A 26,517-nucleotide genomic window follows, 5' to 3' on the forward strand; every position below is an offset into this window, starting at 1 on the left:
GTGTCAAATGTTTGCATTTATACAAAGTCTGGATTTATGCCCACACTGCAGATATTGACCATGTTCTGGCAAATGGTGTGTGTTCCCGGTCTGTGACACTGAAATTCCATGCTTTTGTGCATGTTCAGGTTTGGAATACTGCAAAATGATATTGGTGTGTGTTGCTAGTTCACCAAAGCACAGTTCTTACCAGTGAGTGAGGCAGTATCTCATTGTAACGGTCATCAATCTTCACACCTCCAGGAGTTAAACTATTACTGTATGATCAGTGCTGTTTTGCTGTTTGGTGAAAGAGTTGTCTTCTTATCCACTAGTTTTACTGCCATAGACAGGACCTGCTATAAGCTTCGAATCCATGTAGGCACCTGTGAAATGAATTGTCTACCAATTTTTGCCTGATGATCTAATTGTCATGTTTATTCTTGGTTGTGTTTTCTGAAACGATGTAATTAATGTTCCTCTGGCTGAACTGGGATTAGAACTCTCCCTCTGTTCCCCATAGTTTGAGCAGGAGTGATTTGCACGACGGGCCAAGTTTTTCCAAGTTGCATGTGTAAAACTTGAGCAAAAGTCACATTTATTGCATTTGGTAAATATGAGCTGAAAAAAAGTGAGTGATAAATGATCTTGTCGTGCTGACAAACAAGGGCCAAGGCTTATTTGAGTGTGGTCTAATGGCAAATCGTAAACTTGCGTAACACCTTCAAAAAAGGCTGTTTATACAATGCTGTCATAGCTTTGCTAATTGGTTGGGAGTCTTGTTCCAAAATGGAGATCATTGCATGTGTGAGGTCAGGGATAGTTGTATACAAGTTAAGTCTTTTGGAAAAATGGTTCTTAAGGTTTATGCCACAGCTCAGCTAGGAATGAATGTGCTGTGCTGGGTACCTAAGACCACATTCAAATAAAGTGTTTAACAAGGGTGCCACAGGAGTCCTGATTAGCAAATGTGGGTCAAATGCAAATGGATTCTGCAAATCCTTTTGGAAATCTGATGCACAAGAGTGTGGATTCGAGGAGAAATGACCGAGTCTGCACTTCCACGTTTTGTATATAACATTTATTTAGAGCAGATGGCTGTAAAGGCAGTCGCTGCCAGAACAGCGCTGCTCAGCCGCCAGTCACAGCAGGGACTGTACAAGGAAGAAACGTCAACTCGACACGGATACAGCCTGGCGTTTTACGGACGTCCCCGAGAAGCTCCTCCTCTTCGTGTTTTTTTTTTCGTCTCGTCGGTGCGTCCACAGAATAAAAATAAAACTGATTTTTTTTTTCTTTTTACAATACAGAACTCTTGCTTCAGCAGGCCCGTTTTGTCATTTCCCACAAGGGGCAAGATATTATTTTCCAGGTTTTCTTTTCTGTCTCCCCTCCCCCCATCAAATAAAAATAATCTAACCGACCGTTAAAGGGTTTTAAAAATCAAGACGGAACCAAAATGACAAAGCTTTCTTACATCAACCACAAAACATCCAGCTAGTTTTAAACACCGGGAATTGAGAATAGGGGGAATTAGCAGAGGAAGGGGGATGCTCTTCTCTCGCACAATGGATGGTGACTGAACACATTGTGGGAAGGGACTGGGACTGATACTCTGCTCGGGAAAGGAGAAATAGCTTCCCGGGTCCCAAGAGTTGCATAATGAAGCATATTGGTGACAGTATCACAATATTGTATTTCAATGGTCATAAGAGTAACGACAGAGACCATTTAGCAAACCACAGTCACAAGCATTCGTCAAAAACTCAGGCATAAATAGACCAAGACCTTTTTTTTTTATACACAGTTTTTATACATTATCTCTACACGGTGTGCACTCTGCTGAATGCCCCCCCAAGAAGACGAACATAATTGAAACGGTAAGAGTGGAATTATTCATCGAATAACATAAAAAAAAAACTGACAACGCAAAAGGCACGTATATAAAAAAAAAAATAGAAGTCCATAAACTATCACTAAACAGGTCTGCTTCGGCTCGTAACGCGAACATCTCGTGGCTTATCGTCTTATTTGCCAAAGGAAAAAAAAAAAGGCTTCCGTAAAGAGTTTTTTTCTAAAAATATTTTACAATTTGTGTTCGACAGGTGGAATATATTAAAAAAAAAGTGGCAGTCCTTTGAGATCTGTATTTTTTTAAAATAAATTAATGCCTTTTAAGATGATACATAATGTTAAATATTTTTTTATATATATATTTATAGAATAAATTATTAGCTTTATATCTTTCGGCCCCCTGTGAAAACAGTAGTGACGGGCAGGGAGCTGTTTCACAAGGTGTGTGCATGACTGCAGCTCAGTCAGGATGCAGGATATGTGCTTCTCATGAACAAGAAAATGCATGAACCATCTGGCCTCTTAAAACTTCTTATGTGAGGTGTTTTTTTTTTTAATTTTCATACCCCTCTTTGTTTTAGCAATCTTGGGGTGTCTTGCTGCCGGTCCTATTGCAATCATGGCGTCCTCTTCCTCGGCTACCCTGAGCCTCTGCCCCGGACGGCAGCCTCGGGCGCTGGGGCGCTGTCAGAGAGAGTGATGAGTGTGACCGGGGGGAAAATGGTTGTGCAAAAAAAAAAGTGAAAGTGAAGGAAAGCCTGCGAGTGACGATGGTGATGACAGAGACGAGACAGCAGCCGAGGCGGAGAGTGAAGGTGGGATACTTTCTCGCCGCAGTACTGGGAGATCTCAGTTAGCTCCCTCTTGCCCGCCTTGACCTCTTGACAAGCCCTGAAACCTATTTACCAACCTGGGTGACTGTTCTCACTTTTCATTGAAACCAATTTCGACACGTCCTTCATCACAGCTGACTGCAGCAAATATCTTCCAGGATCCTAGGGGTCTTTTAAAACAGCCTGGCCTTTGACAGGCTTAGCTAACAACTGCAAAAAAAAAATGCTTTTCCCTAGGACTGCTTCCTAGAAACAGAAATAAGGAGAACGCTTTCTCCTCTTTTAAGCCAGATGTTCAGGGGTTGTGCCTAAAAATACCGGCTTCCTCAACATCGACACCAGCAGGTATTCTTTGCAGAGATGGGATGCAAAAGACGTACATGAGAGAGAGAGAGAAGGGGATCACGTAGGTATTGAGAGTGTTTTAGGAGTGGAAAGGATGTTGGAAGTGCTAATCACTGCTGGCTGAGTCTGATTGAACTTGGTTGTTGTTATCCCACCTGAGCTTTCGTTATAAACGCCTTACAGACTGTGGAGGAACTCTGTAGAGAACAAAATAAGATAAGATCACACCATAAGCCTGGCTACTGATTTCTCCACTGCGTGCGCCCTCCACAGTTGAGAAACCAGAAGATATAGGTGAACATAAAAAATTCAAGCACAGGGCACGTACGGTTCAATACTCTTTCTGTCGAGGGATACTGAGAGACTTTCCGTTTAACACTGATATGGCCATGAATGCCAATTACACATCAAGATCACTGCATGTGATTATAGAGGGGATGTTTCTAACTGCTATGTCACAGAGCCTCTCAGGTGCCTTTAAGGTCAAAGCGATCCCCAGCTATGAAATAGTTCATGTAGTTATTGTGTGGTACAACCAATTTAAAAAGCGTTGCGTGTTTTCACAAGCCCTCATATTGCTCTTTGCCTTATTAGCACAAGTGCAGCAGACACAGCAGGTCAGCACCGTCTGCTAGAATAAAGAAAAACGGCAAAATCAAAAATCCTGCAGCAACCTCCCCGGGAGAAGAGTCCTGCAGGTTTAACACATGGTTTAACACACAGGCGCGTGCGTTCACAGACACAGTACCTACAGGAGTCTTACATGGAAGGCCATAGGAGTCCGGCCGCTGATCAATGGCAGTGCTAGCCAGCAGAATCAGCCTTTTCTTGGTCATGCAGAAACAGCACATCTATAAAGGGGGGGGGGCTGGGTGGAGAACAGGAGTCTCGTTTTGTGCCATATTAGGAAGCAGTATCCCATTTTTTAAGAATTGAAATTCGATTTTTAAGAATTTTGAATCCGAAGCCGGGGGGCCCAGTGTGGTATCTCTCTGGGCGCCGCGTCCCAGGGGCTTCCTCTCTGGGATGTGGCCATTCCTGGGATCGTGTTGTGTTAAAAAATGGAATGCTGCCAGTTTCATCGGAGCCTCGGACGAGCCTCCCTGTGCTTGTCCTGGGCTGCGCGTCCCGCCGGCCTGTCAGCAGTTACGAAGCCCTGGAAGGGTGAGATGTAGGGGAGTCGGAGGGTCCAGTGTGGACCACAAGCCCTGTCCGCCTGCGCGCATTAGCACAAGAGCTTCCCACGCACTTTGTATCTGCAGCTCGGCTTCTGCAGGTTTCCTTCTGCCAAAGCTGACACACGGTGTCTCACGAGCGCAGTCTTCTGTCTGAGCACCGATCAGCTCTTTCTGCTGGGGGGAGGGAGGGGGGGAGGGGGTAGGGGCATTCACAGTGACAAGCCAGAGGCCTTGTCATCCCCCGATGAAAAAGGCACATGGGCCACTGTCCTTGAAAAATGCAGAGAGAGAGCGGACAGCTGTGTTTGTGTGCTTTTTCCCCGGCAGCACCATTAATTTCCCCGTGGTCAGGCCAGCCCAGGTCAGGAGGGCAGGGATATGGAATGTAAAGGAGATTTGCCTTCGAACGGTCAGAAAGGAGTGGGCAAGAGGGTGGGGGGGGTCGGCTCTGTCCGTCTGAAGTTTGATGCTGCTGCGAAGCCATTGAATAGCCAACACAGGAAGGACTGGGACGTACAAAACAAAGATCAGAACAGCACGATCTCAAAATTCCTGCATGGACTCGTCTCGAGTTTTCAATAGCTGTCATTTCTTTCTTCTTTTATCCCACGTATCGCAAAACAGAACTTGTACCGGTGGGGAAAGAAATTAAAAATATATATATCACTGTACTGACTAATTATTCTTTCTATATGAGATTTAAGATATAAACTCTTCTTTCCTCATGCTTACAATTTACACATACCATATGTTATAATAATTATTATGATTTTTTTTTTTTTACAACACCCTTCATATTCCACAGTAATACAGAAAGCAAAGAAAAACATTTTAGTTTCTGTTCCACAAAAAGGCGCTCACTGACCCTCTCGCTCTCTGTGTGCACTGTGTCCCTGGTGTCACAAACACTCCGGATTCTCTCCAGCTCGGTCCTGAGGTAATTCATCCGGGTCCTCTGCGCATCGGGATCGCTGTGCAAGCCCGACAGGGGCGAGTGAGGGGTGTGCGGAGAGTGGGGGGAAGGGGGGGGTAGTCTTGGGAGGGCTGGAGAGGAGAGAAAGGGTTGTGCCGGTAGTCCGTGTTGCCCTTGTGCCCTTGCAGAGTCCTGAGGTTGTGCCACAGTGGCAGTGACTGTGCTCTTCACTCCAGCATGGCGTCCAGCTGGTCAGCCAGATCGTCGAACATGCTGCCGATGTCATCCAGAATGCTGACTGTGCTCTTGTTTTCAGCCACCGAGCTGCAGCCCAGGAAAGAGGGAGAGAGAGAGAGAGGGTGGGGTCAGGACAGCACACACTGCACACGTCGCGGCGCGTGCTCATCGGAACAAACGCCGGCGCCATATTGACACACCTCCCGGTAATCTTAACCAAGAACCTTCTAATTACCCAGTTACAACCCTGGTCACCATCACACCTCCTGGCTCCCATAATATTTAAGGACTCCTTACCCCCATTACTGTGCTCGGTATTGGATTACCAACTGCAGCTCCGTAATTCGAAATCTTTTGGTTGTGCTTTACTTACTGTTCTTCGAATCTCCTGCTTCCTGACCTTTGCCTGCTAAGACAACGACTTTGGATTCTCCTCGCCTGCATCCTGCCTATCGTCTGCATCCTCTGCACCTCTGGCTTCCTGACCTTCGCTTTGTTTTGACCACGAGACTGGATTCAGCGTGTTAGTTAAGTACATTGGCTTTTCTAATACAGTCGTTATATTCTTGATCAACTCCTGCAGAGGGTCCTACTTAAATCTTGGCCACCGATCATAACAGCACATCCTGCCAGTAACTGCTTGGACTTTAGACAGACCTGTGGATTGTTGCAAGATCATATTACGGTATATTCTGGGCTGTCAGCACTTGCCATTTATTACTACCAAACCTATGAGCCTTTAAGCTTCTCTTTTGATGACAAATAAAACTCTGTCCAGCTTTGGCAAAAAGCAACAAGTCATCAGCTATCATCCGGTGCATGGCAGATAATTTTATTATCTAATCAAAGCTTAAATTCCCAAGCGGAGTGGAAGGGGTGAATGCAGAATACAGGCAGCCTCATAATGAAATATTTTCAACACCCACTTCCATTAATCTAATTCAGTCGGTCAAATTCTAGTTCTGGTTGTTTTACTGTTTGCCTGGCGAAGGAAATGACAGCCCGTGCTGCAAGGCAGAGACGACCCAAAACCCCCTCACTTGTGCGGAATGAGCCAGGGAGGCAGCAGCAATGGCGAAGATGAGGCAGAGGGAGGGGAGCGAGAAAGGAGACTCGGCAAGTGAAATACTCATGTGTGTGGAAGGGCTAGTTTACAACCTGACCTTGTCGCGATCGCTACTCCCCCTCTTAAGGGCGCTCCAGCCCTCCCTCGTTGTCCCCCATTGCTTACACCTGTTCCTTATTCCAGCCCCTCCTTACTTCCACCTTTAAAGCCAGACGCAGGCGTTTCCCCGAGGCTTCTCATTGAATCCCGTTTCGTGAGAGCTCCGTCATGGTTTTAGTTTCCTGTTCCTGATTCCCTGCCCCGCCGGTTCCGACCCGGTTCTTGTTTTTAGTTCCTTTGGATGGATCCCCTGGTCTTGGACTCTGCCTCCCGTATTGGATTTTCCCTTTGGATATACCCTCGGATTGTTCGCCTTGGATTCACTCCCCCTGGACACCTGCACTCCTCTCCAGACTTTTCTCCTGCATGACTATTTTCCCCATTGTATCCTAGATCGTGTCGTCCGCATAGGGCCCGGAAAGAACTGTTCGTGACAGACCTCCTCCTGAGCTGCTAACATCTCAAGCATAAAACTGTTCAACTACACTTATCTGAGTTATAAACTTACTGGGTTATAGCAATATTCACGGAGTATCTTAAATTAGTTCATTCCGGCCGGCGTGACTCACTCTTTGTGCCCGTCCTCCTGCTTGATCTTCTCCTCCACGGCCTGCAGGGCGGCGGCCAGCGAGGCGCTGGTCTCCTCCAGCTTCTGTTGGGCGGCCTCCGGCCCGGCGCTGTCGGTGGACGCCCCGGAGATGGAGGACCGTGGCGGTTTGACCGGCGGGGGCGTGGGGCCCGGGGTAGGGGGTGGGAGGAGCTGCGGGCTGCCGGCCGGGGGGCTCAGGGGCTTGGCGGGGCTGGAGCACAGCGAGGGTGGAGTGCTGGAGGCCTTGCCGCCGGGCTGCTTGGCCGGGGAGGGGCTGGGGCTGGGGCTCGGGCTGATTGACTGGAGGACGCTCTGCACCTTCGGGGGCTTCGGCGGGGTTGGGGGCGGGGCGGGCTTCGGGGACACAGGAGGCGGCAGGCGCTTCACCTCTGGAGGAGGGAGACAGAAGACAAGAGGGGAAGAAAAGCACGTGAGCCGGGTTGGCTAAAGACATTCACAGCTCGTCTGCTGCATTACCAACTTTGCCAACTCGTTCAAACCTTCAACAAACTACAGACAATTCAGAATTCTTGTTCCGAAATGAAATTGACAGACTCTTCCTCGCTCATTTCCTGCCACATAATGTCTTCTGCGAGATATTTATCTCTCGATATTTCGTATTATTTTAGGAAAATGGGGGACAAACTTTGCTTGGGAGGCAAAAAATAAACGCCCTTTGTCGGTGTCTCCAGATAAGCGATTAATTGAATAGTTAAAGAGCTGAAGTCTGCAAAGAGGCACCTTTAGTTCCAGATACCGATCAGCTCTCTGAAGCTGCTTTACAAAACAGTAGCTAATGCCTCCTGCCTGATCCATCGTGTTCTGCATGTGGATTCAGAGTTGCTGCGATACCATGAAGGGCGTTCAGTACCTGGGCTGCCCGGTCCAGGAATGGGGGCTCTCTTAGATGTGGGTGTGGGGGGGCCCTGCTTTTTCACCGGGCCCTGCTGAGAGAGGACCGGCTTAGGTGACACAGGGGGCTTGACAGCTTTTCGGGGCTCACTCTCGGCACTCTGCGGGCCGTAATCGGAGCTGTCCCTGCGTAGTCCCAGCTCCCCGTTGCCCTGGGGCCGGGGGTGGTCCGTGCCGCTCATCTCGGACACGGGCCGCCTCTTGACGGTGCTGGTGCCATTCTGGTAGGGAGCGAGGGCCAGCCCGTCCGGCTGATCTGCCGAGGACTCCCTGTCCTTGCCCCGGGGACGCCGCTTGACGGTGCTGGACTCGGTGAGCTGGAACTTGACCCCGTCGGGATGGTGCCGGGGTTTGACTCGTCTCTTCAGGGTGGCCGTGGCGTCCATGCGGGACAGCTCGTCCTGCTGGAGGATGTAGACGTGATCCGGCAGGCCGTCCCCGCCCTCTCCCCTGCCCAGGCCGCCGCGGGGCCGCTGCTTGATGGTGTGGTGGCCGTCGTCGGCGAAGGGAAGGTTCTCGGCGGAGCTGTTGCAGGAGCTTGGCTCCACGGCCAGGCTGTCCTTGCCGGACCCCGGCTCCCGGGGGGGGCGGTCTCTCCGCGCGGCTGCCACCAGGCCGGTCACCGGCCCGCTGATGGTCCGGCGCCGGTTCACCACCTCCCCGTCCAGCCCGATGGCGTCACGGTGCTTCCCTGTGCCGTGGAGAGCGGCCACCCGAGCGTGATCCGGACTGACCTGTGCGGGGGAGGGAGGGAGACACAGCTTCACGCAGGCAAGCACCGACGACCTCATCACGCACCCACTGGGCTGCTTGTCTACAGCAGCACCACTGGCTCTCAAACCCTTAGAGACTCTCTAGAAAATCTAAAGTTGTTCATGTTAATGTTAATGTTTCTTTATTAGCCCTATACAATTTCTTGCATTAGGAATTCATCTTTTCGCATACCCCAGCTTTTCTCTATGGAGACACAGACACACAGACAGGGAGAGAAGCTGGGGGTCAGAGCGCAGGGTCAGCCATTTATACAGCACCCCTGGAGCAGCTGGGGTGAAGGGCCTTGCTCAGGGGCCCAGTGGAGTAGGATTCCTCTGCCGGCCGCGGGATTTGAACCGGCAACCTTCCAGTCACAGGCGCAGATCCTTAGCCACAGAGCCACCACTCCGCCCAGTTGGTGGAGCTCCGTAAATAAAAACCACACTTCTTCCTTCTACAGAGTCAGATCATTTGGCAATATTTCAGCTGTGGTTTTTTTTTTGGCATAAGGCTGTTAATCGCGCAGCCAAGACTGATAAGATGAGGTCGAAAACTCAGAAGCCAGCCTCAGGCTCAAGATCTTAACTCCTTTATCTTGCCAACACACACCTCAGACTTCAGACCAACAGGGCTCCAAAGCCTGGATCTGCAGAGCGCGAGATCTACAGGTTTTCACCGTACCTGAGCTCCTCCTGATCTGGTTTCAGCTCCATACCCACTAGATCCATGGAATTTCTCCCACAAAGTCTTAAACTGTTAAAGAGAGCTCTCGAAAGGTAAGACTACCACCCTGCAGGGTCAGGAGTGGGTCCCCCTGCCCCCCTGCCCTCCTGCTGGTCTGACCCCTGGCTCTGGACTGTCTCCTGCAGTGCCGTTACAGTACCTGCAGGTAGTGCCGGCCGCTGCCGCCCAGGGATTTCTGTAGCGCCAGGGCTTTGGCACCGCCACCAATGGAGGACATCTCCAGCATGGCAGCGATGCTCTTCACGCTGCCCGCGCTGCCCGTGTCCACGGTGCCCCCGAAGTCACTGGCCCGCCGCTGCTCGTGGTAGCCCACCTCCAGCTCCCCGCCTTCCTTGGACAGGTCGTCCACCAGGTTGGTGCTGGAGATGGCAGAGCTGGAGCGCTTGGGCGGGGGCGGCGGCGGGCCTTTCTTCTTGGGCCGCAGAGCGAAGGACTGGCTGCGGTTCACGTTCTTGTCGGCTGACTGTCCCCTGACCGAGTTGCTGCGGGCCACGCGGCGCTGCACGGTGGCGTAGGGCCCGGAGTCGGGCACCGCCAGCTCGTCCCGCTCCTGCTCGCTGTCCGACACGGCGTAGCGGCTCAGGCTGTGCGCCCGCTTCTTGGGCCGCCCCTGCTCCTCGTCCGACTCGTCGCCCTGGGGGGGCAGGCACAGCACGGGCACCGACACGGGTGGGCTGGGGGCCGCCTGCTGGGCGCCTCCTGCCCCCTCTCCACCCTCCACGGGCTGCGGCATGACGTAGGCGAAGCCCCTGTGCGTTGGGGACTGCTGCAGGGAACGGGGTGACATGGGCCGTTCCGTCTGGGGCAGCAGCTGGGGGGTGGGCTTCACCTTGGCAGTGGCCTGTGGCGGCCCCATAGTCTGTGGAGAGGAGGGCCTGGGCTTGGTAGGGGTCTGTGGGGGGGTGAAGGATCCCCCTGCTCCAGCCGGAGGGAAGGATTGACGTGGTTTCCCCACCACAGGTGGTACGCTGGCCCTCTGCGCCCCGTGGCTCCCCTGGCTGGTCTGCCGCATGGGCCGCACCTCCTTCCTCTGAACGCTGCTGCCGTCCTCTGGCTCCTTGGCCTTGCCCACGCTGTTGTCGTGCAAACTGCGCGCCCTCTGTACCACCTGGTTGCCGGCTGGCTTGGGCTCGGAGCCATCTTGGGCCTCCCCGGCCCGCGTCATGGCAGCCTGCAGCTCATTGCTCAGCTCGCTGTCCTGGAAAGTGCTCATCTTGGGGGACATGCACTCCGCGCTCTCCTGCTGAGGGCTCTCGATGGCCATCACCTCCAGGGACTGGGGCGCCTTCTTCCGCAGGGTGCTGCGGCCCTGCTCCGATGCCTTCTGAATCTCCGCCAGCTTCTTCACGGCCAACATCAGCTTCTTCTGGTGGCCTAGGGCAGGGAGAGCGACAGGTATCAAGGAAACTCAATGAAAAATTCCTTCAGCCATTAAAAGTCTATTGCGGGTTTCTTTGCCTGCTTCTGCTACGTTTTTTCCAGCTCCAATTCCCGTTGATCCTAATCTGCTGTAATTCCGAGCTAAGATTCAGCAGGAAAAGGTTGTTCATCTTACAAAATTTGAAGTCAAGAGCTATTGTTCATTGCTGGGACTTAACCCCAGTTAGTGATGCCTCAGGAGATAATACCATAGTTGCAAGAAGTTACAAAGCCCAGTTGTGCAGGAATGGTCTCTGTCACATCCGCCTCCGCCGTCTGTCTGATCCCCTAGGAGTGCGAAGGACCTGCACCATGGCTCTTGCACTCACCCAGCTTGGTGATACCGATCTCCTGCAGGTCCTCCCAGGTGATGTCAGTGATGAAGTCGATGTTCTCGTAGCCGTTTTGAACCAGGACCTGGTAATACTGCCCCAGGCCAATCATGGACAACCATTCTGCCAGGTTAGCCTGTGAACATCAAGCACGCAGTCGGATTATGGAGGAGACAGAAGGCCAAGAGTGCAAAAGGAGAGAGATGATTACAGGCAGAAGTGCAGAGTTCATGAATGTTTTCTGCTGTTTACCAACTTGCTAGACTTGACTGATTCCACCCATTGAGTTCAGCTCCCCACAGTACCCCGAATAACTACTAGTGAAAGATACAGTTTTCCGGCCTTCCTGACTGACCACTCACAACTGGCTTTAGTCCGAAAATCCATCGGGTTCCCCAATATAGCTTCGTACCTACATAAATCTCTTCTCTCTGCCCACACTAATATATACTGAGCTCTGGTAAACTGCCCGGTTTTTAATGCCATTTGTATATTCTAATGAACGGACCTTCCTAGTCTCCCCTGGTGTTTCTGTTCAGTTTAGTTACCATCACAGGTGCAGTGTGACTGCTATGACTCAAGAACTCAGCAGCCCTGACTGTGAGCTCAGTGGCTCTGAACAGAAAGAGGAAAGAAAATAGGAAAGGAAAAGGAAAGAATATCCCAGTAAATGCTCTAATGGCTCAAAACCTGCACATCACTTAAGTTTTATGTAAGATGTATATGATGCTTTACATAAGACTCTCCTTGCATCACATCCTGTGACTTCTGGGACTCCACAGCATGCTGATAATGGGACCTTTAACAGTACTATGTTTCAGGTACTTGTCCATTTTTATTCTCAGATAGGAGTCATGTGGATTTCTTATTTTATGCTCATTTGAAGCTTTATATCTTGTGGCACATTATGGTGTAGCTTCATAGTCCTTTGTAAAGGTGACCACGTGCACTATTCACAGGGTATAATTAGCAGATTAACCGTGTAGCGAGATCTCAGAAGTTCAGCTAAGCTGGGTCTGGACAGTACTGGAAGGGGACGTTGATATTGTAAGCTGGTTCACCAGTAGGTGGCGCTTTTTTCTCTGGACCAGTATTTCCAAACCTCTGCCCCCATTATCATAAGAGGGAACACCGCGATGCAGAGCCATCATTAAATTGAGGCCTTGACTTCTTTTCCATTAGAGAACCCATGGTACTCTTCATGATGCCTAGGAGTTTGCACACTGCTGTCCCGGCTAAATTTCACTCTGGGCTTGTACAATCTGGTGTCCCTAAAGCTCCCCTTAATTCCGTTGGTGAAGTTATTTCTCACTCCACCATCTGACCTGCTCTGCGGTGGGGCTGATGGTGCAGAATGGCTCCCTCATGTCACCCAGGGTTGTGTTTGATTGGGGGATGAATGTCAGTCCTTTCCCAGATGTGAAGCCCTTTACGTGCTGAAGGATTGGCAGGCGGTGAAGGTGAATATGCTGTACTCACCGGCTTGTGCTCTGGAAGCCACTCGGTCATGTTGAGCTTGTTGATTTCCGAAGTGATTTTCTTGCGGTGCCCAGGTTTTGTCACTCCGATGGCTGTCAGATCCTGAAAAACACATAGTCCCCCCTCCCGTCATCAAAGAGACCCATCAGGCCAGCGGCAGAGCTGGATAGACTGGGATTCACGGAGATCAGTGGGAAAGACATCCAATCCTCCAACCAAGGTTGGGTACAAGGTTCCAGTTGCAGAGCAGGCCTGATCAGACCTTCATTGCTGCAGGTTCTGGTACAAATGCTTGAATATTAACACCACCTGACACACATTTACATGCAATTTCATTTGAAATATTTTGACCAGAATGAAATGGTCATCATTGATGCTGAGTTCGTCACAAGAGCCAGCAACTTTTAAATCTTCAGAACAGATCAAACTGCTCAGCAATAGGAATTCCATAGTCCCAAGATCCTAAGACCTTAGATAGCATTTAACATTTGAATGTGATACTATTTACTATGATAATATCTGGTGCCTTTTAAGATATAGTGTTAGTTTATTCACTCCATATTCTTAACATAATAATTTCAGGGATGGATATCAACACTGATCTCAAATTAAGTAGGGATTGTTGAAAGAATTCAGCTCAACATGTTACTTTTCATCAAAGCAATATATCATGTGAAACGATGAATGTGAAATTTTCTGAAAAACAGGAAAAAATACAACTCAGGAAGAAGGATTGTTAGAGTACCCCAAAATACAATAAAATCTGTCTGGTTCGCTAGAAGATACGGGAACTCCAAACACAGTGTGCTTCTGTGCAAGTTTTTTAATTTCTGTGAATTTTGAGGTCTCTCTAGAACCCTGTGCTCAAGCATGTGTGTGCATTGCATTGCCTGTATCCTATGACATGCAAACCCAGAACCTTGTGCCTGGGATTCACATTGTCATGGGATTTGGGAAGACGGATAAAATCACTTTTACTTTTTAACCCCTTTATACTTTAAAATCAACCCCACCAGGTGGCTTCTTCAAGAGCAATGGAAAATACTGAAAAACAACAACAAACTGACTCTGGAGTATGATACGGTGAAACTATTGGCATGCAGAGAATTCACTGCAACAACTGAAAAGCACATCTCTTGCTTGACCACTTCAGTACAGTTTCCACAGTTTCTTTTCGTTTTTTTTCCCTCAGGTTTTATATCAGGTTCAGTCTACTCTCTGAAGTTCTTCGCCTGAAATACTGTATACTCACCCCCATCACCAGATAAAAAGAACAACAACAACATCTATTCCTACCCCCGAACATGCCATTCCAGGAAGAGGCCACAGTAAAACCAAGGAAAGATCACAGGAAAGTCACCGGTCAGTTTAGGCAGGCAAAGCTGGAGAAACATTTCTCTAAATGTCGCGTCTACAGCAGCATCAAACAGGGGAGACCAGGCTACACACGGGGAGTGAGCCTGGAAGACCGACAACCAGTCACACCACACCGATAATCTTATTGACAAAAGCACAACACACACAACCTCCCGAAGCACAGGATTAAAACCAAGTTTTAATCACTCTAGCAAAACCATCAGGGGCGTTCTCATGAAGCATTAGGGTGCTGATGAATTAGCCGAGGTTCTGATGCATTCATCGGCTGACTAATGCTTAGCGGTCTTGCCAAGAATGTGCACCTGTGCACACGCTCACATGGACATGTACAGACACGACACACACAGATATACACCGATATGCACACGTACACAAGGGGGCAGCACAGTCACGCTTTCCGGCTGGCAAGACTTGAGAACAAGGGCTTCCACCTCAAGAGAGAATGTTCTGTGACACGGGCAGCTCATTTTCTCCCAGACCAAGAAGCTGCGCAAACACGAAACGACCCACAACTGAACACTTCAACCACCAGGCCCTGTCTGTGACATTTCTGCGGAGAAGGTGCTCCCCCTCGATCGACCTTGTGGGTCTTCCTGGGCAAGAGAAGAGAGAACTGGGGCGACAGGTGCAGCAGCTGATCTCCAGTCAGGCAGCGGGAAGACGTGCTGCCACAGCAAGGCTACTGTTGCCCCGGCTGTGGCATTGGGAGGCTCTGACACAGCTGGGCTGGCGAGGAGGCAGGGGGCTTGGCTTTGAGGCAAACTCGCTGGGGCCAGCAGTGCTCCGCACAGAGTTAGGTTCCAGAGCACACGGGAGAGACCGCCTGGAATCCGACAGCAATCTGGGAGGGGAGGAGGTGGGGGTGGGGGAGGCCTTTTTGTGTTGTCTGGGGTCAGGGGGAGGTGGATTGGGAGGTTTCTGGGAGGTGCTCTTACCTCGGGGGTCATGCGGCTAATGGTGGCTATGTCATAGGCAGCGTTGATGAAGTTTGGAGCGTAGACTTGCAGCTGAAACTCGCTCAGCCAACGGATAACAGCCTCTGAGCTCTAGAAAAAAAGATAGGCGGCATTCATCATTGGCTCGTCCCTTGGCTCGTCCTGGGCCACCTCGCTGGAGTCATCCCACTGCCACAGGCCACAGCTCAGGATCTGTGCTCTATTAACGGCTGGGAAACTGTTAGACCTTCTCTTCTGAATCTCAAGGTTAAATTCTGAGTTTGCTTGAGCAGTTTATTACCGTTTTGTTTTTATTTAAAGACGGCTTTAACTAGAGCACGGGCTCCTTCCAGTTTATCTAGCACGGCATCCTCTGTACGAAAATGGGAAGGGTGCCACCACTGGCAGCAATGGTAATGACTGCTTTACACCACTAGGAGGCAGTAAAACAAGAAGCTTGATTTGATTGTAAACTGTGGGGTGGGGAAACGCTTTATTTTCACCACAGATGGATGAATCCAGAAGTACGATGCAATGTGATGCAATGAAGAGGAATTTCAGTTGGCCACCACGGAGAACCTTCGAAGGTAAAGATGAAGATGTGTTAACACAGAAAATGGTGCGCAATTGTGGAGTCGTTTATTCCAGAAGTCACGGCTGCCGGGGACGAGCAAGGCTGTGCCCTGTGAAGAGCACAGGGGTCAGTGGGATCTTCTTCTCCTTGTCCACTCCTTGTCCACCCTTCATTGGACATCATCTGAGTGGCTCCCCAGCAAACTGCGCCTACTGTCCAAACCTTAGAATTACTTTCAAGGCACAGATGGAAGAAGAGTCTCCTGGAATAACAACACTGTCCTGTACAGTATATTGTTCACCAAGCTAAAGGGAGACATTGGATGGACGGTGTCCGGTACATTTCTGGACACTCCCTGGGATCCTCTCCAGTAAGGATCTTCTACACCATGAACACCAGTACATCAGTACCGTTGCAAGGAGCTCAGTTCTGCATATGAGGGAGAGAGCAGCCTGCATTTGGGCAGGCAGTCACAGCCAAGAGTATCGGTTGTAATCCCCACACTGTGCTGGGTGCCTTCTGTATAGTATGTGGTATTTCAGTGGTTACTACAAGCGGGGGTGGCATTTTTTTGTAAAGACGTCATCAGGAGCACAGCATCTTCCCCACAAATCCCTAGCTGTCAGACAGCTGTCTGCAAAGGGAAGAATGTTCTTTATGCTGTAGAGTGGGACACTTGGATGTTTATGCAAACCGCCATCTCATAGCTGCCTGGTGATATTGTGATGTCAATGAAACAATTAAAGTTTCTCGGTCAGACGTAAGCATGTGGACCACCAATCCTGCCAAAGCAGTGCACAGTACTGTCCCCATACTGCACTGCAAACAAAAAAACACCAAAGGCCTGTTTCTACACAGACAGAGTGCCCTAACATTTTTATTCCAGGTCAAACTGCTTATTTCATTAGTACAAATTTAGGCTATTTACAGGCCTTGACTTATACAGTGAGTATAGAAAGTCACCACCCCCTTTCAAAATGTGTACCTTTTGTTTTATGACACTGAAAATAAAAACAAATTAAATTAGGCTTGCTCCATTTTTATTTACACACAGTCACCCACATTAGCCAAGTGAAAATCAAATTCTAAACCATTCTGAAAATTAATATTACAACAGTAAAATACCTTTTTTGGATAAGTAATCACACACCTCTTACAATTGCGTTTGTAAACTTGCTCAGGTATAACCAATCACACCACAAGCTAATTGGCTCCCACCTGTGATCAATTGTGGTGATTTGGATTAGTTCAGAATAAAAGCAGCTGTTCCAGGAGGATTCCACTGCTTGCAAGTGCATTTCAAAGCAAAGAATTCACTACAGGGAAAAAGGTGCTGACACAAGAACTTTAAGTGAAGTTGTGGAAAGTCAGGAGATGGGTATAAAAAGATTTTAAAGGCTTTAAGTATCCCATGGAGCACAGTCAGGACCATCGTTAAGAGCTGATCAGAGAGGCTACCAAGAGGCCGATGGTGGCTTTGAACAAGCTACAGGCCTTTATGGCAAAGAAAGAAAGAAAGAAAAAAGCCACTCCTCATTTTTGTTTTGCAAAAATGCAGCTTGAAGATTCTGTGGCCAAGTGGTCAACAGGTGCTGTGGTCAGATAAGACCAAAGTCAAACTTTTTGTGCTGGAATGCAAAACAGTACAGCTGTCTAAAACCCAATACATCTTACCAGCCAGGATAGAAGGGAAGATGGATGGGGCAAAATACAGGCAAACTTTTGAAGAAAACCTGCAGCCCTCAGCCAGGAAGTTGAAAATGGGGAGATGGTTTACCTTTCAACGTGACAATAACCCAAAGCACACCGCCAAAGCAACTGTACAGTGGGTGAAGGACAGGAAGGTGAATGTCCTTGAGTGGCCTAGTCAGAGCCCTGACCTAAATCCCATAAAAAAAAATCTTAGGAATGACTTGAAGAGGGCAGTCCATCAACGGTCACCACGCAGTTTGAATGAGCTCTGTGAGGAGGAATGGGCAAATATTCCTCCCTCAAGGTCTGCAAAGTTGGTAGAAATATATCCAAACAGACTCAAGGCTATAATTCAAGCAAAAAGGTGCTTCCACCAATTATTAACTCAGGGGGGGTGTTCTCTAATCCAACCCAGTAGTATTCTACTTTTTTATTTTTATTTTCAGAGATTTTGCTTTCTTTTTCTTTTCACTTGGATGTTGCAAGGTACAATTTGTAAATAAAACTGGAAAAAGTCTGATTTTATATTTCTCCTTTTTGGGCTTTAGGGTAACAAAAGGTGAACATTTTGAAAGGAGGTGGTGACTTTCTATACCCACTGTATAAAGTAGGAATACGCCATCATTATTCAATCACTGTGTGACATGCCCACACACTCTGTTATGGCAGGAACTAGGCCCAGTGAGAGCTCCTGGAGAGACCGTGACCCAGTACTGACATCACAGAATCCCCAGATCGACCCACCTCTTTCTCTTAATTTATTTTTACAAACACCCAGCTGAGGGCAGGCACCTGCCTTGTCTTAAATTTCACTGCAAAGCCACGAGTTGAAACGCCGCCCACTGTGAGCTGCAGTTACTAGGCACTTATTTTTACACAAGCAGAAAATAAAGAAAGAGAGAGACAGGCAGACAGAAAGACAGGCAGTTAGAAGGACAGACGTGGGTTGTCGTACAGGTCCTTGCAATTTTGTCCTGGTTACTGAGAGCTGTATGCTTATTGTGTCTCCTGATATGTGGACCCCTCAACAGGTCAAAACCTGTTGCCCACTGTGAAATCACCCTGCCGCTCACCACTGGAGCTCAGCAGGTGTGAGCCTGGTCAGTACCTGGATGGGAGACCTCCTGGGAAAAACTAAGGTTGCTGCTGGAAGAGGTGCTAGTGGGGCCAGCAGGGGGCACTCACGCTGCAGTCTGTGTGGGTCCTAATGCCCAAGTACAGTAAAAAAGGCATCTTCCTTTGGATGAAACATAAAACTGAGGTCCTGGCTCTCTGTGTTCATCACAAATCCCAAGGTGCTTCTCGAAAAGAGCAGGGGTTTTAACCTTGGTGTCCTGGCCCAATTTCCTCCTTGCCTTTACCAATCATGGCTTCCTAATAATCTCGATCTATCTCTGTTCTCCAGGACTGGCGCAACCCATACTTGGGCCCTGGGTGCAAGTAAATAAAAAAAAAACCCTCCCCTGGCTTCCTTCTCCCTCCGCCAGTGCGCACAGAGCAAGAGAGCAAAATTAAAACGGGCTAACATCTTGAACTTGATACTAGTAACTAGTTATTTAAAAGTTTCCAACTGTGACTCGTCACAACAAACTTAGCGATGATATCACTGAAATCCACCCGCCTTGCGGTTCTGTTCCCTATAGACGGCAAAGCCAGAGCTGACAGTCTTTCCTGCGACATGGTGGACCTTAGATAGGTTTTGGTAAATTTCAGTTTGCTAAACGAGCGTTCAGCCCTGGCGACAGCACCTGGAATTATTAAAAACACTTGACATGCTCTCACTGCGTCTGGAAACGTGGATTTCATATCATTGTTGACCAAATACTGCAGTGCTTCAGGAAAGAGTGACTTCAGTGGGGAGCAAATGAGACAGAAACCTGAATTCTTTTGCCAAATCTCCTAAATACAAGGCAAGTTCGTTGCAGCCTCAGTTGAATTATCTCCCGTATTTTTTATGTCAAACAAAATGCCAAAAAGACGGCTGAATTTGCTCAGGAAAGAAAATCGTTCCTCCGTCTCGCTGATGACACTGTCTGTTTATTTTACGGATGGTCTTTTCTCAAATAAAAAAAAAGCTGCCATTTTAATGACATTAGCAACGGGCCCCCCTTAGATCTGGGCCCGGGTGCAGTTGCACCCATTGCACCCCCCAAAAGCCCCGGCCCTGCTGTTCTCCTCCCCACTGAGAGCTGATGTGTGGGGAGCGTTCTGGCGCACTATGGCTGCCGTCGCATCATCCAGGTGGGGGCTGCACACTGGGGGTGATGGAGGGGATCCCCATTACCTGTACAGTGTCCAGAAAAGCTCTACATAAGTGCATGGAATATTTATCATAAAACCACTCTGGGCACAAGCTGGAAATCGATAAACGCCTGGAAACCCTGGAACCCACAGACCTGACGGTTAGCAATAAATTTACCAGATACAAGCTGCACAGCTTGACCTACTGTTTTAGCATCACTTTTTCTTAGTGTCGGGATGAGTTCACAAAGGGCACCTTCTCCCACGGATGTGCTGTTGACATGGATTGCCGGGTTGAAATGACATGACGCTCCAGCGGGGGGGGGACGGGGGCGTTTTGGAAGAAATGACCTCACACAAAAACAGAACCAGCAGTAATAGGAGGAAAAGTGAAACCGCTTAGCAGCACAGTAAGATCTCCTGCTAATTTACAGCTTCACCAGACACAAATGACAGGGGTTCCCAACCAAAATCAACTTCAAGGCAGGTCTGCGTTTGAACCAGGTTCTTAATAATGTAACTGACTTCATTTTCAGCAAATTTGATAAGTGTGCTAGTTGCATCACAGTCCTGCAATGTAATAGACTGCAAGGTCCCCTTGTTAGGAACCTCTGTACATAGGTCATCAACTATGATCTGCAAAAGCACCAATATCAAGTCCAGGGTTGGATTGATGTACAGTGAGCAGGGAAAGCCAGGAGTGAAACTTCCTTTTCTATATTTGTGGAAGGAAAAAACATTCACCTCCATTTCCGTCTAAATGCCTGTGACCCCTGAGAGCTTTTCAATCAATACCAGAGGTTAGTTTTAAACCTCCCAACACCAAATCCAGTATGCTGCCACACCCTTCAAAATCCCCCTAAACAACAAGAGTCCTGCAAAGAATTTCCTAGGACATGCAATGGTTAAAATCCCTTTTCAAAACACAAGCTGGAGTGAACTGGCCAGGTGAAAGCCGACCGAGATCCTGTTCTGTTTCCAAATCCTAAGGCAAAATTCAGTCTTCACAAAGAGGACTGCAGGAATCCAGAGGCTCACAATGCCATTTGTACATAGGGTGTGAGCACCTGACCAACATTCACAGCATTCACAGAAAGGACACTTGCCAGACACCTTTGCTTTCACGAAAGAAGAGTGCAACGACTACAGGTGTTGCTCAGCTACAGCCACAGCAACGAGGAAATCCGAAAAAACCTGCCTGCCTCAACCTGTGCATATAACGCTGCAATATTAACCTAGGCCTGGAGAGAGGCATTCAATTTCATTTTTTAAAGCAAACGGGTGTTTGCTCGATTTGGGTGCCTGATCAAAAGAAAAATAAAGTCAAGCAAATAGCGCCAATAATTCTAAAACGAATGAACAACCAAAAATCAGAACTCTGGCTCAACATATAATCTGAGACTTAGTCATCTACAGGCTGTTCGTTCCTGCTGCTGGGAAGACGTCCAAGGACAAGCCCAAGGGCTTACAGTGGGCTCCTGAGCTGAAGGTTATTTGACGTCCACCTTTCAGATGCATGTGGGTCGTGGCAACGATTGACATACTCAATGCCTGTTCAGCGCATTGGTGCGATCCTGCCCAAGGTCCCGATCAGCAGCAGAAAGTGGAAAAAGAGCTCTGACAGACAACGGGAGGGTAACCGAGACCAGTAAGCCAGTGCGCACCCCACCCCGCTGTACAGCATACTCACCGTCCCCCGAATCCCAACGCCCACGGTGCGGAGGCAGCGAGCTGGGAGAGGAAGGGGCCGGGCGTCGTTCTGGAGAGGGAGCGGTAGGGGACGGCGGCGGTACGACAGGGGCAGCCTGCTCTCTTACCTTCGCCTCTGACGGAGCCTCTCCCTTCCTCTGCGGCGGCGCCTCGCCGTACGGCGGCTCGTGGAAGGGGCAGGCGGCGGAGCCCTGCTGGCGGGAGGAACCTGAGGGAGACATGAGCGTTTCGAAACGGAGGGCGGGCCACAGCCTCCTCTCCCCCCCCCCCCAGAAGCCTCCCCTGTGGGCCGCAGAGACAAGCCCGGAGAGAGCCGGGCAGGGGCACCTCAGTGGTCGACTGAGGACGGAACAATGACGTCCCCTTCCCCCTCTATCCCCTTCTCTGCCATCCTCCCTCCCCTCCCCTCCTTTCTCCTTCCCTCAGCAGCACCATCTGGCTTCATAGGCAAGCGTCCAGCATGTTGCAGTTTAAAGCTCTCCGAGAGGAGCTGGGGATCGGACAGGGCTCTCCTAGCCCAGAGCTTGTGAAGGAGAGCGGTGTGATGGGTCTGTGACAGAGGGAAGTCCCTGCGGGGGTGAGGAGCAGCAGTGCTTAGCGGCGCCGTACCTGTGGACTGCTCCACGGACTTCGACTGCTCCAGCAGGTGTTCCTTTGCCTTCTGGGACTGAGACAGGACTGTGGCCAAGAGCTGGATCACAAGCACAACACCAGCACAGTGCACATGTTAGCAATACCATGCGTGTGTGTTCTTCTTCAAAACTTAGAAGCTTGCTCATTATTTCTGTAACACCCACCCGATTTTAAAGTGTTTATGGTCACGGCTCGCTGCTCTGAACCCTGTGACCGCACACAGGAGAGAAAGAGGAAGTGCAGATAGACTCCGCCCATCGTCTTTTCGTACAACATGGCTGCGTTTGTCCCACACTCCCACAACCCTTTGCCTCCTGCTCTTGGTTTCTAACGAACACCACATACGGTAGTTCCCACTTGCGCCCTCTGGTAAAAGGGTTCAACGCTGATCGGAGAAGAGGGGCGTCTGTCACCGACAGGACAGCAAGCCAGTGTGGGAGAACCCCGTCAGACCACACAGATTACCGCCGCAGGACTCACCTTGACGCCTTCCGCCTGAGCGTGCAGCGCGTGAACGCTGCCGCCAGCGCTCTGCCCGCTCCCCGAGGACCGCGCGCTCGCCACGCTGCCTGAGCTGCCCACGCTGCTGCGGTCTCCGCCTGGCACACAAACACAACGGCAACGGCCCGTGACGTGACAGCACAGCCGCCCCCGCCCCCTCCCCCAACCGCGCAGCACCGCGAGCCGCCGAGCTGTCTGCTGAGGGCGGCACGACAACACCAGGGACGTGTGACGGACGAAGACGAGAATGGAATGGCGAGGCGGCGCGCTCTCCCAGACGCGGCCCGCTCCGCTGGGGACTCACGCGGACCTCCCAGCACGGATCCTGAAAGCTGCCGAGGCCTCCGATCTAACGGATGTACTTGGAAGGAGCTTGGTCCGGGTCCAGGGAGGGATCAGACATGGAGATGGGTGTCCGCAGAGGCGGGGCTATGTCAGATAGCGGGAGGGGGTTTGGGTTAGGCGGGCGGGGGCGGGGGAGGGGGGCTGGCCCGGCTGTTACCTGCGAAGGGCTTGCGCAGCACCCAGATCTCCTCGCTGGCGCCGCCCGCGGTGGGGGTGGGGGAGCCATGAGGGCTGGACTCGGAGCCGCGCGAACCTTCAACACAGAAACCAGCATTAACATGCAGGGTTGGGGTCTGGAGGAGCCGCGTGGAGTGGAAAGCTGGCGGAGCGCCCCCCCGGCCCCCCGGCCCCCCGGCCCCCCGGCCATGCTCCTCAACAAAGCAGGGGAAGGAGGAGAGGTGGGTTGGGCAGAGGGCAGTGGTTCTGGGAGTACTGGAATCGTCATCCACTTAGGGCGACCTGGCCAGCTGTCAGGAACTGTCTGTTACACAGATGAGCTCAGACAAGTAACATCTTTATATAATGTATATACACATACCTATATATATATAGGCATGCATACATACATGTATATATAAGTTAACATATACACATGTATATATATATAGTGCGTATATACACAGATATACATATATATGGGCTGCAGTGCACTCCAAAGAACTATTTCCATCATAAACTGGTCCATCATAAACCACAGGAGTACGGATTGAGTGGTTTATTAAATGGGTTGGAACCCTGAGAATACGAACCCAAAACAGAAATGCTACCGTCGTTTAGGACGCGCTAAAATACGCCCAAGAGCTAAACGCCAGGCCTGGCCTTAACTGCAAGGTTATTGTGCCGGGCTAGGCTTTGCATCTTGGCAAGGCGACACACAAGCTCCCGGGGGAATGGGCTTTTTTGAAATTGTTCAAGTTTGATTTCAGCTGCAGGTTGGACAGAGGAATGTGTTCAGGCCTCTCGGCTCGCTCCCTGGAATCCTGGCTGCAGGTGATGGAGAAGGAGGTCGAGAATTCCAGACTGAGGAGCCGCCTGTCGAAACGCAGACCTACCTTCGTAGCAATGTGTTCAGTGTGAGCTTTCCCCATGGGCTTCAGCTGAACTGCACTGCAGCGGGTACACCGCTGGGCTCAGGAAAGCGAGGGCAACAAGCATGCATTTACCCTTAAGCAGGCAGTGTGGCGAGACTGGGGCAAAGGAGTCAAAATCGCAGGAGGGGAAGAAGTTTAAAACTGCCCAGAATACTGCTGTGACCCCCTTTCGAACCAGACAGGATGGAGAGGCGTTTCAGATATCGGGGGACACGGAAACTGGGGTTCCTCTAGCTGGAAAATAAGAAGGGATTCGGGAAGATTTGAAAAGGGGGCATAGTCAGCCCCAACCCCCTCAAATTGGAGCTCAGCACAGAGCCCCTGATGACGCTGGAAATAGGCAGGAGGTGAAGCCAGTGAGCGATCAGCCCAGTCAAAACAGGATCTGTGCTGGATTTTTGGAATTCGCTTTTAAATTGCTCAATTGAACTCGCCAAAATCCCCACTCTTAGCAGGGCTTCACTGCTCGCTCCTTAAAAATCAAACCTGCGGGAGTCTTCCAATGTTCCCTCTCGTTTTTAATCGTGCGCGCAAAACTTTCAAGTTGTGCAAATTTTTTCCCAGTGACAAAAACTTGTGCGCCCTAAATTGAGAGTATGTCAAAGTGTAAACCTGAAATGATTTTTTGTGACTATAGTCATCCTCATAGAAGCATAGAGATCCAAAAGACGGGGACAGCGATTCATCGGGCCCAGTCATAGAGACTGAGTGCCAAGCATGAGCAGTGAGGTTCAAGAGCATAGATATCGATGATCGAGCAGCAGTAAGAATCGAGCACACAGCCAAGCTGGGCCTCTCACAGGCAGTCTCATGTGGTCAATTTTAGCATTTTTCAATTGATGACCGTGTTTGTTTTATTATTAGCATATTTTGGGGGGAATTTAATTTTTTCGTGCGTGGGACAAATTTCCTATGTGTGATTTCATAACCTCTGTGCGCATGCACACGCGCGCACAGCTTAGAGGGAGTATTGGAGTCTTCCTGCCTGTGATACTCAGATCGCCTCCCCTTGTAAACTCTGGCCCAGGAGGGGGAAAGAAATGGAAAACCTTTGTTGTGGATTACTGGGGATCTGGGAGATTTTGGGGAACCGCAGGAATTCGGTTCTGCTATTCTGAATCCGAGAGCTGCTGATTGAACATTTTTTGCCGGATGTTTGCTTCCTGTTGTTGCGTTCTTCGTCCGGCATGAGAAATTTCCAAAGCACTAGCCAAAACTCCCAGCGTAAAACTCCCATGTGCTGGCTCACGAGTGAAAAGCAGTGAAACCTAAGGAAACTGACCGGGTATCAGTGTGCACCTGGATGTCCGTGCCCTGTGTACGCCTGTTGGGGGTATGACTGAAACGTTGTACGCATCTAGTGTACAGAATGGCCTTCACTAGTATTTAACATCCAGCACATCAGGATGCCAGAATTCAACTTGTCTGCCATGTGATAGCATCAGGAGCTCCTCAGTTTTCACGACAACAAAAAAAACCAAAAAGAGAACTGAACTGGGAACTGCAAGAACTGCACTATTTCAGGAAGGTGAACATGCACGTTATGGGGCCACACACACACTGAAAGGAACCAAAGACGACGGGACTGGGTAAGGAGAGCTAAGCAGGAAGAGAGTGGAGGGACAGGAGGATAAATAGCGGGACACGCAGGGACTGACCCTTCACACAGACTGCTGACAGCTCAGCTGGCTGACGGTACTGTGAATGGAACCGGTGACGGAACCGTTACGTGTCTTACGAAGGGAAAACCCGCCAGACCCCAAAAACCCGCGTCGCCACATTAACAGTGTGCATTAAGGACAGGGGCAGGACAGGTTTCCTTTTTTTAGAAAGGAAAAGGTCAGATGGACACTGAACGCCATGGAGCAAAGCAACTGAACAAGGAAACAAACCAAAAATTTGAGATGGGGGGGCGAGTAAGGACCATGGACCTTACCTAAAGATATATATAAAAACAAGAAGGAAGTGGGTGCAAGTCAGTATCGTCAAAAAGATATCTGAGGCCCAGGCTCACATTGAATTAGCTGAATTCGCACAGCTCTAGGGCTGTGGTCTGGCTCACTAGCATCTTTGAATTCCTCATGCATCCACCTGTCACTGAGCTTCACTGTGGAAATTGGGATATAGAGCCCACAGGGAATCAGATATATATTTGGTACAGCACTAAATACTGCTTGGCAAGACCTTTACAAAACATTTACCTCAGTATACATCCATATGGGGCATTTCAAAGGGAAAGAGTGTTTTGGTTTGAACTTTTGACACTTGAAGCCGATTCCCTCTAGTTTATCCATGTATACCGCAGTAAATGTTTGATTAACGAAGTAAAAAACATAAACATATAAAGATGTAAATAACCAAAAAAGTGAACAAATAATGATTCCTCTTCAGAAAACTTCAAGGAATGCTTTTTTAGATCGTTTGTCCTGTATGTCAGGGCTTGGTTGGTGCCACCTATATGGCAGAGAGATATTAAACAAATTAGCCCAGATCGATAGCAAAACTACTTGGGAGAACATCCCAGGCTTAGAGTAAAGCCTGAAACAAACAGAACTTTACAGAGGAGTAGAGGGGTTTACATGTCAGTAAAAAGAATAATTTTTGTTTTAGTCACGGAATAGAAAAAATGCCTTCACAAAGCATAAATAAGAACGTGCCACAATTAACCTTTTCATGTGCAGCACAA

The 26,517-nt window shown here is 49.6% G+C and overlaps 1 protein-coding gene across 6 annotated transcripts in view; it reads right to left on the reverse strand.

Annotated features, from left to right (window-relative positions):
- Positions 1-1,045: 1,045 nt before the first annotated feature.
- Positions 1,046-26,517, reverse strand: part of caskin1 (CASK interacting protein 1) — a 126,765-nt gene continuing 101,293 nt past the window's right edge. For 3 of the 6 annotated variants that reach the window (XM_069180919.1, XM_069180923.1, XM_069180921.1), the window contains 11 exons: positions 22,898-22,993; positions 22,375-22,493; positions 21,871-21,952; positions 21,369-21,469; positions 15,045-15,155; positions 12,733-12,834; positions 11,251-11,389; positions 9,642-10,876; positions 7,965-8,739; positions 7,074-7,482; positions 1,046-5,426 (listed from right to left, as the gene is read on the reverse strand). In XM_069180919.1, coding sequence (XP_069037020.1) covers positions 5,330-5,426; positions 7,074-7,482; positions 7,965-8,739; positions 9,642-10,876; positions 11,251-11,389; positions 12,733-12,834; positions 15,045-15,155; positions 21,369-21,469; positions 21,871-21,952; positions 22,375-22,493; positions 22,898-22,993 — 3,266 coding nt within the window. In that variant the 3' untranslated portion in view covers positions 1,046-5,329. The remainder of the gene's footprint in view (positions 5,427-7,073; positions 7,483-7,964; positions 8,740-9,641; positions 10,877-11,250; positions 11,390-12,732; positions 12,835-15,044; positions 15,156-21,368; positions 21,470-21,870; positions 21,953-22,374; positions 22,494-22,897; positions 22,994-26,517) is intronic. The other 3 variants (XM_015360283.2, XM_015360286.2, XM_069180922.1) reach the window with 2 other exon arrangements.

This window comes from Lepisosteus oculatus, chromosome 19 (genome assembly GCF_040954835.1).
Source record: "Lepisosteus oculatus isolate fLepOcu1 chromosome 19, fLepOcu1.hap2, whole genome shotgun sequence".
NCBI lineage: Eukaryota > Metazoa > Chordata > Actinopteri > Semionotiformes > Lepisosteidae > Lepisosteus > Lepisosteus oculatus.